General features: G+C 44.7%; 1 protein-coding gene across 2 annotated transcripts in view; it reads right to left on the reverse strand.

The window, feature by feature from the left end:
- Positions 1-16,477, reverse strand: part of PAAF1 (proteasomal ATPase associated factor 1) — a 42,045-nt gene that overhangs the window by 20,371 nt on the left and 5,197 nt on the right. For both annotated transcript variants that reach the window (XM_055142817.1, XM_004618197.2), the window contains exons 4-6: positions 15,339-15,428; positions 12,178-12,276; positions 11,406-11,556 (exon numbers count right to left, since the gene is read on the reverse strand). In XM_055142817.1, coding sequence (XP_054998792.1) covers positions 11,406-11,556; positions 12,178-12,276; positions 15,339-15,428 — 340 coding nt within the window. The remainder of the gene's footprint in view (positions 1-11,405; positions 11,557-12,177; positions 12,277-15,338; positions 15,429-16,477) is intronic.

A 16,477-nucleotide genomic window follows, 5' to 3' on the forward strand; every position in this document is an offset into this window, starting at 1 on the left:
ACCCCTCATGGTGCTCAGGGGATCATATGGGATGCTGGGAATTGAATCCGGGTGGGCTGCGTGCAAGGCAAACACCTAACCCGCTGTGCTATCTCTCCAGCCCCAAAACTTATTATTTTTTAAGCAAATATTAACTAGGCATTTCATTAAAGGAGTTCACTTTAAAAATCACTCTCTTAGAAGATTTTTCTGCCTTCAATGAGAACAGATTGAAATGCTTAATCTCTCCCTATCAAATAAGATGTGACTACTGATCTGAGAGACTGTACAGGGGTTAAAGTGCTTGCCTTGCCTGCGGCTGACCCACGTTCAACCCTCAGTGTTGCATATGGATGCACGAGCACCACCAAGAGTGATCCCGGAGTAGGGAGTTGGGATAAACCCTTTGACACTGCTGTGAACCAGAAGCCAATAAATAAAAGGCCACAGAGCACAGCAGACAGGACGCACAGTTGACCTGGGTTCAATCCCTGGCATTCCATCTGTTTTTCTGAGTACACAAACAAAGGAATCCTTGAGCACCACTGGGTGTGATCCAAAAACCAAAAGCAAAAAATACAAACAACAAAATCAGAAGCACGGTCCCCCCAAAAAATATCAAAATAGGCTCCAGAGAGAGTACAGGGGTTAAGACACTTGCCTTACACGCAGCCCACCCTAGTTTGAGTCCCCAGCACCCCTGCCTGGGGTTACTCTTGAGCACAGAACCAGGAATAGAGGATGAGAACTGAGACTTTGGAGACTTTGGGACTTTGAGGTCTCTGAGGACTAGAGGGTCTGTAAGGACTAGAAGGAGGACTAGATGACAATGATGACTGGACGTAGAGCACTAGGAGACTATGACGAAATGAGAAAAAAAATGTAACAAGGTAGAGACTTTGAGGTCTACGGGGAGACTAGGATGATGGAACTATGATGACCGGGTTTATGACCAAAACCATGACTACAATGATTGTAGTCATGTAAGGCGAGAGATCAGACTACGCTGGGGAAAAGAGAGAAATAAACTGCCTACCGATCAGCTGGGGCTTGGCCCAGTTTAAACAAAGAATCAGGAATAGCCCCTGAGCATTGCTGGGTATGGCCCACTCCCACCCTCCTCAAAGTACGTCGGCCAAGGGCCCAGGGTCTATCTGAGCCACTGACCATGGCAGGGTGTCCTGTAGTGGGTGAGGTGGCCCAAAGGGAAGAACATGCAGAAGTGGAGATCTAAGGGGTCCTTCATGTCAAAGAATACAAACTGTCACTCATCCCCAGAAAAGTCACTCCTGCCACAGCCTCAGTCAGATGTGGCCACCTGCCCACAGTGGGCTCATGAGAGCCCCAGCTACCAGGACAGGCCGGCCTTCTCCCAGGAGGAAGAGAATATCTATATACCCCTGCTCCCTGATCCAGCACGGGGTGTGTGTGGGGGGGGCGGGCGCTATCCTTTTGCAGTCAGATGTTCAGTGAACAGAGAGGAGGAAGTGGGGCCAGGGTGAGTAGGGGCACTGACACTGCCATCTGGTTAGCCCCAGAGCATCACTCACTCCTGCTTCCTTTTCGGTGGGGGAGGAAGGGGAGGCAAATGAACTCCAACCACACAGTCCATATGCTTCACGGGGCTTTGGGGGAAATTCTTTTATCGGGGTGCTCACCCTCAGAATCACCAGTGTCACAGAAAATGTCCTGAACACAGAAATAATTTTCCTATTATTTATTTATTGGTTTTGGGTCGGGCTGGGGCAATAGCACGTGGCCGATCTGGGTTCTATTCCTCTGCCCCTCTTGGAGAGCCCGGCAAGCTACCAAGAGTATCTCGCCCACACAGCAGAGCCTGGCAAGCTTCCTGTGGTGTATCCCATATGCCAAAAACAGTAACAATAGGTCTCACAATGGAGATGTTACTGGTGCCCACTCAAGCAAATTGATGAGCAATGGGATGACAGTGATACAGTGATACAGTGGTTTTGGGTCACACCCAGCAGTGCTAGGGTTACTCCTGACCTTGCACTCAGGAATTACTATCTCGGGGCTGGATCGATAGCACAGCAGGTAGGGCATTTGCCTTATACGTGGCCGACCAGGTTCAATTCCCAGCATCCCGTATGGTCCCCCGAGCACCACCAGGAGTAATTATTGAGTACATGAGCCAAGAGTAAACCCTGTGCATTGCCAGGTGTGACCCAAAAAGAAAAAAAAAAAAAGACAGGAATTACTATCTCTCTGGCTCCAACAGTATTCCTTTTTTTTTTTCTTTGCTTTTTGGGTCACACCGGTGATGCTCAGGGGTTCCTCCTGGCTCTGCACTCAGGAATCACTCCTGGCGGTGCTTGGGGACCATATGGGATGCTGGGAATCGAACCCGGGTCGGCCGCATGCAAGGCAAACGCCCTCCCCGCTGTGCTATCGCTCCAGCCCAACAGTATTCCTTTTTAAGAAGGTTCTATAACTATTTTCCATGTCACTGTGCAAAGATCAATTAAACATGAGCCTAGGGCTGGAGCAACAGGTAAGGTGTTTGCTTTGTATCTGGCCAACCCTGGTTTGATTCCCAGCATTTTATATGGTTCCCCCAAGCCCACCAGGAGTGATCCTGAGTGCAGAGCAAGGAGTAAACTCCTGAACATCGCTGGGTATGGCTCAAAAAGCAAAAACCAAAAACCAAAACACCCAAACCAAAACACTGTGAGCTCAGAATGACTTTATTCTGGTCTCCTCATAATCCACTTTCGGAATAGGGTGCTGATGTAAGACTTATCCTAAGTCATGGACTGCAACAAAAGGCCAAAGAGGCACATGGGGCAGCAGCGCTGTTCTGCTCTGATGCTTGCTTTCCATTCTGGGCCAACACAATTTTATCTATTTGCTCCCTGGGATAACTGCACCATGGGTTCCTTTCCTGGAATGCTAACTGCACGACAGTGTGTGAATGGCATGGCGTATCTCCTGCACTGTAAGTTCACTGCATAGTATGTTCTGGTGTTTTCATTCAATTCCTGTACCACGTTCTTAGAAATCTCGGCGCCATCTCATGGAGAAGCTGGCGGTAGCTCAAAGTTTGCAGAGCAGGAACACTAAGTTGTTTCACCAGAGAGAAAACAACCTGGAGTGTAGAGTCTACCAAACCACCCCCTTTTTGCCGATTAAAACTAGTTTTTCTGCTGTTATATCCTCTCAAAACCCCTAAGCCTTTATGGTTTTATTTTCATTGTTTGTCGTTCCTCCTCCCTGTACCCCCGCCCACAGACTCAGCTTTAGGAGCACACCTACAATGCTCAGGGCTTACTCCCAGCTCTGTGCTCAGGGGATGCCAGGCTGGCTGGTGCAAGGCAGGCATCTTCCCTGCTGTACTCTTTCTCCAGTTCCTGCCTTTTAAGTGTTTTCACAGGAGACAAGGTTTTGAATGGATCACCCACTTTCTGGACTAGATTTCCAGAAAGTCTGGAACTTGGTCTGTATGGGAAAGGGGGTGCAGAGAGATTAGGAGAGGTCAGGCCAGGAAGCCAAGATCAGATGAGGTCTTTATATGTGATAAAGGATTCCAATCCCAGACCTGTAGAGGGAGGGACATGGGACTCCCTTGACACACCAGATTGATCTTCATGGGATCAGGGCAGGTTAACTCATGTGTGCAACAGACTGTGTGTGATATAAACTTGGAGAACCTTTCTTGATGTGTGGGGTCTTCAACTACCCTGTCTTTTGTGCCCCCCTGATGCCCCTATATCCTATTTTGTTTTAAGTTTGTCTTTTTTTTTGGGGGGGGGGGGTGTTATGCCAAGTGGTGTTCAGAGCTTACTCCTGGTGGTGCTCAGAGGATCATAGGGAATGCTGGGGATGAAACCTGGGTAGGCCACATCAAGGCAAATGCTGTACCCACTGTACTCGCACTCCAGCCCCCTATTTCCTATTTTGAATCAGTTTTTTAGTCCGTCAAAGAACTATCATTTCCTTGATTCCCCTGGCAGACCCCTCTCTGCCCCTCAAAGCCCATAAGCCATACACAATGTTGTGGTGTGTCATTACATATCTTGAAATGATTTAAAAAAAAAAAATCTTGAGCTAAGAACACACCATCCTTTTTACGGTGGTGGGGGGGGGGGCGGGCAGAGCAATGTTCAACAGTTACTCCTGGCTCTGCATTCAGGAATGCAGAGGACTCCTGGAGGACTCAGGGGACCATGTGGGATACTTGAAACTGAACCTGGTCGGTCACATGCAAGGCAAGCACCTTACCTGTAGTACTATTACCCCGGCTCAGAACACACCACTCTTTATTCCCAATGTCCCAACTAAGGACTAGCTTTTGATATTTTTCCTGCGAAACACACACTGCTATATTACTTTTATTTTGAATATTAGCATAGAGGGAAGCAATGGAGAGGCCTTCCATAAAGAAAGTAGGATCAGGAGACCAAGAAAGGGAAGATAAATGTATATTCAAGTCACTCGGGAATTAAATTTATGCAGGTTCAAGAAACAATTCAAAGTGATCATAAGAATACTTAATAGGAGATGTAATTCTACATTTTCTACTAAAAATCTTAAATCCATGTATGCATTCTTACTTGATTTGTGTGAAACCTTGAGTTTGTGGGACGGGAGGGGGGAGAGTATAGAAGCACAGCCTGCCTGGTCTTCCCTATCACCTCCCCGCAATCCTGAACTGCAGGAGACTGGACCCTCCTCGGGCTCTGGTGACCCCATTATTGGGAAATGTTTATTTGTTGGTTGATTTTGCTGTGGTGCATACTTCCTTTCCCATTTGCCATCAGGTGTTACACATGCTGGTCTTTCCCCCAACTCTTTCCTCTGGGAAAATACAATGAATGAAGACTTATTGGCACTGAAAATAGAACAAGAACAACAAAAAAGCCACCCTACATAGATTTACAAAACAAGGGCTGGAGAGATAATACTACAGGTGGGGCACTTGCACTGCATGCGGCCAACCCAGGTTTGATTCCTGGCATCAGCATCCTATCCCTGAGCACAGAGCCAGGAGTAAGTCTGGGTTCACATCTGTGTCCACCCAGAAACAAATAGGAGACACCAGGAAAAGTTAATCACCACAAGGCAACAAGAATGAAAATGAGTGAGGTGGCCTAACTGACAGAAAACCTTTTTGGTGATGGTCAACTTGCTTGGACTCCCCAGAGGCAGTCCTGGCTTGAGTGGAGCTGACCCAAGGAGACCCTCTAGCCTGTCCCCATGAGAGCAGGGGGTAGATTCCCCTTGCTCAGTGTGGGTGAGCAGACCCAGTGGGGTATTGTCTGTGTGGAGCGGGACGACAAGGTAGCAGAAAGCACTCTACACCCAGCCTCTCCTGAGGTGAGTCACAGAGACTCAACGTCCAACACGGAGCCTCCTTAGTACCTGAAGGCAAGAGGTGGTGCAAGTTAGTACCTGCTTTCACCAGGACGGGGTCAGCAGGTAAAACCGGGCTGCTTCTTCACCTACTTGCAATAAGAGAGGGAAAACCAGTGTTTGGCTTTAGTCAGAGTAGCGTCAGAGGGGCCTGAGCAGACAGCTTGCGGGTCCTTTCACTGACAGGAAGCCGCCTGCTAGTGACACGGTAAGAAGACTGCAGAGACAGTCCCGGGCTAGGGCGCAAGCATTCCATTCAGCTGGCCCCTGTGTGATCTGAGGCACCACAAAGTCCCATAAGCATCCTGGGCTCAGTGATATAAGACCCTGAGCACTGCTGGAACAGACCCTGGGCCACAGTGAGGTAACTGCCAATTGCCAGGTGGGGCCCCTAGGCCTCAAGAGAGGAGGAGCCCACCCCTCAGACCAAACAAAACTAAATAGGGGCTCGAGCAATAGTACAGCAGGGAGGGTGTTTGCTTGGCACGCAGCCAATCTGGGTTCAATCCCCAGGATCAATATGGTTCCCAAAGACCTCTAGGAGTGATCCCTGAGTGCAGAAACAAAAGCTCTGAGCACTGCCGGTATGGAGCAAAAATGCAAATAAATAAATAAAAACACAATAATATCCAGAGTTTTATAAAAATCCAAACGTCTGCTAGTTTTATAATCCTTGGAGTCCTTTATTACTGGTCATCTGGATATCTGTTATTGTTCATGGTCTCAGAGGACACAGATTAAAAAGAATTAAAAAGTCATGAGCATAAGCTGCCAGATAACACCAGGTTATAACCAAGCAAGATGATTCCGGCAAGTAATACTTATTTTATTAAACTCCATTAGCTAATCCTATTATAGGAGCTCAATAAATAACTTGCAGTCTAAATAATAAGAAAAGCTGGCCCAAGTTTATGTACTGAATTAGTGACCCGTGGCCTGCTGCTGTTCCTCTCAAGATGAGACAATGTCACGTATCGAATACAAACTCCAGCTGCAGGCTAGGCTCCCCCAAGCAGCTCAAGGTCACGTACAGGCGAGGTATGGCCCATGCCATTTACCACCAAACTCTCAAATCATACGGGAAAACTCATTTTGGAAAAGCCTTTCTCAGCAAAATGTAACTTTCTCAAACTACCACCAAATGAAAAACTAGCCAATTTAGGCCTATTTGAGAAGACATGATTGGAGACTACTAGGTGACTACTATCCAACAAAACAGTCCATGCGGCTGACCATAGCTGGAAAACAACATGTAATTGTTACAGTCACAGTCTCACTGACAAAGATAAGATTTTAAAAATAGCCTCTGGAAGCTGAAGAGATAATATAGTGGGCAGGGCTCTTGTTTGTGGGCTCTAGCAGATGACTCAAGTTTGATCCCTGTCACTTCATATGGTCCCTTGAAGAACTTATCCCTGAGCACAGAGCCAGGAGTAAGCTCTAAGCACTGCCAGGTGTGGTCCCCTCCAGGCTGGGGAGTTGGTTCAGCAGAATGAAGCACAAGCTTTATATGCAGGGCCCCCTGATTCAATGCCTAGCAGCATGATACCCTGAGACTGAAGAGGGTGGCCCCAAAACAGAGAGACAGAGAAGACACAGAGAGATGGGGTGGGGGGGGGAGAGGGAGGCTTAAAGGGAGGGAGAGGGGAAGAGAGAGAGAGAGAGAAAGAAAAAGAAAGAGAGAGAGAGAGAATGTTCAGGTGAATCACATTCAAATATCCTAACCAAAGTTGGGGATGGGACAGTGGGGAACATTAGAATAACTTCAGGAGACCAAAATAATTCTTAGTAAAGAGACAGAATATGGGGCGAGGGAGAAAAAAAACAGAATACATTTCATATTTCTTTCATTTTGTGGAGTGGTGGTGGTGTAATGTTCAGGCCACACCTAGCGGTGCTCAAGGCTCACTCCTGCTCAGCAGACCATATGGGATGCCAGGGACCAAACCTGGGTCAGTCGCAGGCAAAGCAAGTGTCCTACCCACTGTACTATGTTCCAGCCCACATTTCATATTTCTCGGCATGTGTTTGTAAAAACTATCTGGTGTTATTTTGATTGGCTCACAGCTTGATCAGTAAAACCTAAAAAACAAAAGATGTTACACAAGTTGCAAAGAAAGTATCCTGGTGCTGACTGACATGATAGCAAATGGGTATCAGTTGTTTTGATGCCAGCTGGGAACAAGGTACAAAGGTGTGTACATGGGACAGTAATGGCTGTGATGCCGTTCAAAAATCAGTGTCCTGATGTGCCTACTGGCACTTGGAGGCAGTGTATCCTATTTCAAATAAAGTATGTCAGAGTTTGAAAACAATGGCCCAGGGCCTGAAAATGCAACCTGATTTCTTAAAATTACCCTACAAATTTCAGCCTCTATCATACCCTGGTGAGCAAAATAACTCAATGAACTAAAACGGTGTTTTCATTTTGTCTCATAGATCCATCTATGTCTCTAAACTCACCAACCTAATTAATTGACCTGGAAATTCACAAACATTATATGTATTAAAATGTTGGGGATGCTCTTTACACCAAGTGATTTTATTAGTGTGCTAACAGTCCTTTTTGTAAACACAAGGCTATGGGCAGTTCAATCTTCCTGGGGATTCCTTTTTATACTGTTTGCCAGTGGCTGGCTTTAGGCTACAGACAAGGCTTGTTTTCAACACTATTTTCAGCTGCTCTTAGTCATCATAAACCAGTAAGAATCACAAATGTTCGTAATTACTTTTAATTGTTTTTTTGTTTTGGCAGTGTTGGGAATTGAACCCAGGACTTCATACATGTAAGGCAAGTGCTCAACAGCTGAGCAACAACCCCAGCTCCCGTTTAATATTTTAATGTGTTTTTGTGGGAGGCCTCACCCAGGTATCACAGGACTTACTCCTGGTTCTGCACTTAGGGATCACTCCTGGCAGGTTCCACGGTCTTTATGGAGTGTCTGGATCAAATCTGGATTAGCTGCATGCAAGGCAAAGCATCCTACCCACTGTGCTATTTCTGGTCCCTATTTTCAAGTGATTCATGGATTTTGCTACTAAAATGTGTGAAACCTTGTGGGAGGGTGGGGTCACTGAGTCAGTGGTGAAGAGAAGCAGACGCTATGCTGTGGGGTATGATGCTGGAACGCTGTATGGATAAAACCCTATCATTAACAGTACTATAAATCATGGTGCCTCGAGTGAAAATTAAGATGGCCAGAGACACAGTGTAGAGATTAAGGTGCTTGCCTTGCACACAGCCAACACTGATTTGATCCTAAGTGCTGCATAAGGTCCCCAGAGCACTGCCCTGACAAAAAAGCCAGGAGTAAGCCGTGTGTGCCTAAGTATGATACAAATATGATAAAAAAGGGGGAAAAAACTGGGGGTATGTGACAGTACAGTGGGTAGGGCATTTACCCTGAACATGGCCAACCCAAGTTCGATCCCTGGCATCCCATATGGTCCCCTGAGCACTACCAGAAATAATTCTTTTTTCTTTTTTTTGCTTTTTGGATCACACCCGGCGATGCACAGGGGTTACTCCTGGCTCTGCACTCAGGAATTATCCCTGGCGGTGCTCAGGGGACCATATGGGATGCTGGGAATCAAACCCAGGTCGGCCGTATGCAAGGCAAACGCCCTACCTGCTGTGCTATTGCTCCAGCCCCACTAGCAATAATTCTTGAGTGCAGAGCCAGGAGCATCATTGGGTGTGGTCCAAAAACCAAAACCAAAACAGCATATTTAGGCCAGAAAGATAGTTCAGGGGTTAAAGTGCTTGCCTTGCATGCAGCTGACCTTAGTTCAGTCTCCTATGGCATATTGTCCCTAGGGTACCACCAGGGGTCACTACTGAGTAGAGAGCGAGGAATAGACCTGAGGATGGTCTGGTGTGGCCCAACTACCTGCCCACCTGGCCCAAAAATTAAAAAAATGTGGGCAGATGTTTTCATTCTGTTTCTACAAAAGTCTGATGTTAACTGGTTACATGGTAAATCCATTTTTTTAAATTTGAACTTAAATTTTAACTAAGTGGTTTAAATTCATGGGAGGTCAGACCAACCCTATATGCGGGAGGCTCTGACGCCAATCCCTGTATCACTGTATCACTGTCATCCCGTTGTTCATCAATTTACTTGAGCGGGCACCAGTAACATCTCTATTACACTCAGCCCTGAGATTTTAGCAGCCTCTCCTTACTGTCTTTCCCAACGACTGGAGGCTCTTTCAGGGTCAGGGGAATGAGACCTATCGTTATTGTTTTTGGCATATCAAATACGCCATGGGTAGCTTGCCAGGCTCTGCCGGCAGGAATACTCTCAGTAGCTTGCTGGGCTCTCCGAGAGGTATGTATATATCTTTTATTGTATTTGGGATAGGAATACGCCATGGGGAGCTTGCAAGGCTCTCCCGTGTGGGCAATAGACTCTTGGTAGCTTGGCAGGTTCTCCAAGAGGGAGAGCAAGGCTATTAGATGGCCAATCCCTAGTACCACCAGAAATAAATAAATCTATGAGAACTAACAATAAATTTCTATCTTTTCCACCACCATCTATGGCTCTGGTGACCCCTCAAGCACCCCAGGCCCAAGGACACCAGGTATGACACCCCCAAACTAAATGAAAAATACAAACAAAAAGTAAATAATAAAAAAGTCTCTATCACTTGGGGCCAGGGGGTGGTTCCACGGTTGAGTGCCATCTTGTAAGTGTAAGACGGCAAGTTCGATCCCCAGTGCTGCCACATGCATTGATAAACAAACATGATTCTTGCATTTCTGTGGTCACTAGCACTGCCTGTGATTTCTTTTCTTTTTCCTTTGATTTTGGGGCTATACCCAGCAGTGCTCAGAGGTACTCCTGGCTCTGTGACCAGGGGTGGCCCTCAGAAGTACTCAGGGGACCACACTATCTAGGCTTCCCACATGCAATGCACTCAGCTCACTGAGCACTCTCTCTAGCCCCGAAAGCTATTTCTGGACGCACACAGCCAGGTGTGTATGAGCTGCATACCCACACAACTAGAAGCTCCCTAGAAAGCACCACAACTCACTCAAGATGTATTAGCATCACAAGCAGATTGTGCAAGCCTAGCCAGCACTGTGTGAGGACAATAGCGCCCCCTAGAGAGCACTACAACCAGAATGCGTGAAGCACAACTAAACAGCCTGACCTCCATCAAGCTTGCAGGCCACCACTTCTAACGGAACACCATGAACTGTCACCAAAACAACAGCAGAAAGGCAACAGGAGAATGCTTGACCTCCCAGTTTTTACTATCACCTCAGCCATAACATTAAGGACTAAAACAAAAAGGTGGTGGTGGGGGGAGGCTGAGAGATGGTACGGGGGTAGGGCACTTATCTTGCACACGGTCAATCCCCTGGGTTCAATTCCCAGCACCACCTATGGCTCCGCAAGCCCTGCCAGGATGCTCCTTGAGCACAGAGGCAGGAGTAAGCCCTTAGCACTGCTGGCTTTGGCCCAAAAACAAAACCAAAAAAAAGTGGGCATACGTCATTCTCTCTCATTTCCTCGCTCTTTGCCCCCTTTCCTTCCCTTTGTTGTTGTAACTACACACTGGTGCTCACCAGGGAATGCACACGTTAGGAGCAGTGCTTGAGTTGAGTTGTGGTGCACTGAGGCAGCACACATGGTTGGTGGTGGTACTGGGGATCACAACCATAATGCCAGTGGACTGTATCCAGCATGTGCGCAGTGCCAGAGCTGGAACTCTTGGCCCCTGGCAGATAGGCAAGTGCTCTATCAGTGGGTCAGCCACAGGCCTATCTTCCTTTCTTTGCCTCTGCACACAAGTGCATGGTCTCTAGGAAGGATTTTTCCCCCTTACTGATTGTGGTAAATAGCTTTCTGTGTAAGGCAGTTAGATCTAGGTAGCAATAAGAAAGACAAGCAAAGAAATTCTTCTATTCCTTGGGGAAACATAAGCTTGTCTACACGTCCAGTTGGAAACATTATTTATGGCTGTGAATAGTTAGCTTCAGTTTCTACCTCTCTGGCGATGTCCCTGGGATCATAAGAGAAGCCTTTTGGAGAAATCACCCTTCATACCTCTTGTGTGACCTTTGAAGGTCACCACGCAGTTAGCATCTTCAGCTGACCAGATCTTCAGCTGAGCGTCCATCCCCCCACTCAGAACCACAAGGCCTGATGGGAAAAACCTGCAACAATTCACATCACACACATGTCCTTCCAATACTCTCTGGAAAAACAAAAGAAAATTCCATGCTAGTTCTCTTGTCAATGCCCCGAAGCCCACTTACTTCCCAATCTGAAGTCTGTCCTAGGGAAATACACAACATTCACATGCTGAGTTTAATGAAACCCAAAGATCTCTAGTTCATTTGTGTGTTAGATAGTGTTCTAAGAGCTGCTGGCCACTTCCCTGGAAGAGCCATAGGTTTAAACCCCCAAATTCCCACAGCCATGCTTAGTCTAGTTCCACATATAAGCTGACAAGACTGGAGAATGCTTTTACTCATCTCTATATGTAAGCTGGAAAGCTCAACCATGTGTTCAATATAACGGGATGCTATTCTGTTTTAGAAACCAATTACTTAAAGCAATTCATGCCACTTCTTACCTGGGGATCAAGCTGGTGTCTAAACTGGTAATTCACTGGCCTGACTCTTCCATGGTTCTAATCCCTATTTGTTCTAGTGGATCATCAAGCTTGACCATGGTTCTGAGATTACCACATAGGAGATTAAACTGTAATGTGACTTTTTTAGAATGAGCAACTCTTTCTTTCCATGATCCAGCTCAAGATGCTTTTCAGGCCACCCTTCATGTATAAAATCCAAAAAGTTTCCCGAAGCCTTACTCTGAGCTCTCCGTTGGAAGCCTGCCAGACCTTCATCGTCCCATCGGCACTACAAGACACACCAAGGCCTCCTCCACTGGAAACGTCCAAGCATGTTATCTGTTCAAAGATAAACTCATGAAAATGACAAATATTCAAATGCTCTTTTCCACTGAAGTACATTATGAATGTCCTTTGTCTCATATTCTGCAACAAAATTGTAAGTCAAATTAACATTCCGTACTTCATTCTGAACCAAGTGGCACTCATGTGTTCTTTGGGAGAATGAAGAATGCTGGGAGATTTGTGAGTCCTGACAACGTCTGTCTCCAACACCAAGAACATGAGCTTCATCGTAAGGATGAACTGTTATCACCAATCTCCCAACAAGGCTCACCTTCCATTTCTCTAAACAAATAAGATCTTATAATCTTTTACTGTCTCCTGCTTCAACTAAAAAGTTTTCTGGTATACCAAAAACATAAACATTAACAATTATAAAATAAAAATATGAAAGATAATACATATGGGGCCTGAGAGCAAGAACACCAGACAGGGCGCTTATCTTGCACAGAGCTGGCCCAGACAGCTAGGCAGGAGGTTCAATGCAAAGGCCTAAGAATGTAACTGTAATTATTTTTAATACAGGCTATTACTACAAATTTTCACAACAGTTATCTTTAGATTGAAGAAATCGAAGTGATTTTCACTTTCTTTCACATTTCCTAAATTTGTTTACTTTGAGGCTACACCTGGCAGTATACTGCTGGCGCTTTAAAGACCATGCGGTGCTGGGGATCAAAACCCAAATTTCCTGCATTGCTGGGGATCAAAACCTAAATTTTTTCTTTTTATTGTAGCTATGCCATTTTATTATTTATTCATTGTCACATATGATTGGACATACAAATGCATCTTTGCTGTGCTGGAAATTTCATGACTACTTTCTCTTTTTTAATTAGAACTGAGAAAATATTTCTCTTTAATTTACATGGGAATTAAATTATACATGTTCAATTAACAAAGTTTTATAACTATACTTTAATTTTCTGTAAAGTTAAGGAAAAAAAAACCCCAAATGCTTTTCATAATCACTATAATGGAAAATACCATCTATATCTCATTACTTTTACATACTTTGCTTTCATTTTGCCCTTCAAAACCTAAATTTACAGAGCTGGAGTGATAGCACAGAGGGTAGGGCATTCCATTCGCCTTGCATGCGGCCAACCCAGGTTCGATTCCCAGCATCCCATATGGTCCCCCAAGCACTGCCAGGAGTAATTCCTGAGTGCATGAGCCAGAAGTAACCCATGTGTATCGCTGGGTGTGACTCAAAAAGCAAACAAAACAAAACAAAACAAAAAACAAACAACCAAAAAAAACCCCCAAACTTCCTGCATGCAAAGCACATGTTCAGAAAATTCTGGAAATATTCTGGAAATACAGTACTTTTGGTACCATATTTCCTAAATTTTCATCACTGGAAAAAAATTTTTTTTAAAGAAAGGTGAAAAAATCCTCCCACCCCTCACCAATGAATTCTCCTTTTCTCTCTTTTTGTTGTTGTTGTAATTATTGGAGATCACTCACTCGCTTGACTGTGATGTTTGCAACGTTATGGTGCTTGCTCACCAACAGTTGCATTCTTTATCGATGGTGCTTACAAAAACCCTGGCTGTAGTGCTCACGAAGAGCTGCTTACTTCAGCCGTGGGGTGACACAGCTGGTTGTTACCACTTGTAATGCTCACATATACCTTGCTGCAGAGAGGTACCCCAAAGAGCAGAGCCATGGAGACTAGAGCTGGCACACGTGCACAGCACTGAGGGTGAAAGTCATGGATTCATGTTTTCAAGGCAAAGCTTCTTGTCACTGAGCCTCCGGGGGTCCAAAATGCTATTTTTTGTTTGTTTTTGGACCACACCCTGCAGTGCTCAGGGGATCATGCAGTGCTAAGGATCAAACCTGGACCTTCTGTCTAATATGCAAGGCATGTACTCTAGCCCACTGAGATATCTCTCTAGTTTCCCAAAAGCTATTTTTTTGGGTGACACCCAGTGGTGCTCAGGGCTTACTCCTGGCTCTGTGCACAGAGATCCCTCTTAGTGGGGCTCAGGAGACCATACGAGATGTCAGTGATAGAATCTGAGTCATGTGCAAAGCAAACACCTACCTACTCTACTATTGCTCTGGCCCAAAAGGTATTCTTTTTAAGTGCCAGAGAGAGCATTGTGGGTAAGGCTCTTGCCTTGCAAGTGGCCAACCCAGGTTTGATCTCCAGCACTACATTTAGTGCCCTAAGCAACTCCAGAGATGATCGCTGAGCACAGAGCCAGGAGTAAGCCCTAAGTACAGTTGGGTATGACTCAGAAAAACAAACAAAAAAAAGTGCCCCAGGACAAAAACTGGAAAACTTTAATAAAATCAATTTCTTCATCTATCTTCCTCTTCTGCTTCCTGAATTTCTCTTTCATGGTACTTGAGAGGGTTTCATTATAAAGGCTTTCAGAAATTATTTTTCAAAATCATGTGCATAGGAAACCACCAAAAACTGTATTGCAAATCAGAATTTCAATCAATAAAAATATAATTTTTTTTTTTTTTTTTTTTGCTTTTTGGGTCACACCCGGTGATGCACAGGGGTTACTCCTGGCTTTGCACTCAGGAATTACTCCTGGCAGTGCTCAGGGGACCATATGGGATGCTGGGATTCGAACCCGGGTTGGCCGTGTGCAAGGCAAACACCCTACCTGCTATGCTATCGCTCCAGCCCCATAAAATAATATTTTTAAAAGGAAAAAATTTATTCCTCAATATACCAGGCCTATAATTTTGAGAAAATAGCAAGGGTATTTTCTGGATGTCCTTGATATTTTCCAAAGGAGACAAACATAAGCAGCAGTTCAAATAATGCAAACATCAGCTACTGTTATTATCTAAGCTGGTGAGAAGCTTTGCTAAAACACGTAGAAGGAAATTTCATACAGTTCCTTCCTCTAAGATTTGTACACATATTTTATAAAGCCACAAACTGCTTTTGCTAAATATATTTCTTCAGCTGTGCTACCTTACAATGCATAGTAAATGTAAAACATTAATTATGCATATGTGTGTAGCACTAGATAGAAAAACGAAAAGCAGGCTATTACATTTTCACCTTATTTAAACAAGATACTTACACTCTTTCCATGAATTCTGGAAAATGTAGTATACGGTGCCAAAAACTTTGAAGATGCATTTTCTTTTGGACATGAAATATGAATGCTTTTCTAAATAGAAAGGGAAAGATAAAATTCATCAGTAAAACTACTCTCTGAGAATCAAAGTCAAAGTCTCATTTAAAAAAGATAGGGGAGGCACCAAAGAGATAGTACAGTGGGTAGGGCTCTTGCCTTGCACACAGTGGACCAGAGTTCAATCCCTGGCATCCTTATCATCCCCTGAGACTGCCAGGAGTGATCCCTGATTCCCTAAGCCCAGAGCCAAGAGTAATAACAGAGTAGGGATGGATGTGGCAAAAGACCCAAAGTAAATAAATAACAAGAGATACTTGATTCAAAGACTAAAATAAAAACTGATACTTGATTCAACTGTTGAAAAAATTTTAGGTATGTCTGTAATACTTGGGCATAAAAATCTATATTTTCTTTTCTTCTCTTTTTCACTTTTCTGGACCACACCCAATGATGCTCAGGGACTGAAGATCAAACTCAGGGTCTCATACATTACCAGGCATATGTTTTACCCTGTGAGTCAGACCCTTGGCTCCTAACTATAAGTTTAACAAAACCTATGTATGATATATCATAATATGTAGATATATCATACATATTATGTATTTCCAATAAGAGATTAGAGTCAGAGTGGAAATGTGCTTTATGAAGTTGAAATACATGAAGAATCTCAAAGACTAAGAAAAAAAGAAATGTAAAATAGCCCATTTTTTAAAAAAAGTCATTTTAATTTTATTTTGGCAAAACTCAATGGTGCTCAGGGCTACTCTTGGCTCTGTGCTCAGGGGTTGTTCCCGGCAGTGATGCAGGGCATCAAACCCAGGCCTCTAGCATCCAAGGAATGAGCTCAGCCTACTGTTCCAGCTCTCTGACTCATCAATAATAATACTGAGATATTTTAGAGATTTGAGTTTAATGTGTCACTAAAATTAATCTCACTTATTTTAATCTTTCACCTCTCTTCCTTTCCCTTTTGTTGTTGCAGTGACCCTGGGTTGCACAGAGGCTTGGTTGTGGTGAGTGCACACTTGGCTGTGGTGTGTACTGAGCTAGCATACATTAGTTTCAGTGCTTGTGCACACCTG

This window comes from Sorex araneus, chromosome 6 (assembly GCF_027595985.1).
Source record: "Sorex araneus isolate mSorAra2 chromosome 6, mSorAra2.pri, whole genome shotgun sequence".
Taxonomy (NCBI): Eukaryota; Metazoa; Chordata; class Mammalia; order Eulipotyphla; family Soricidae; genus Sorex; species Sorex araneus.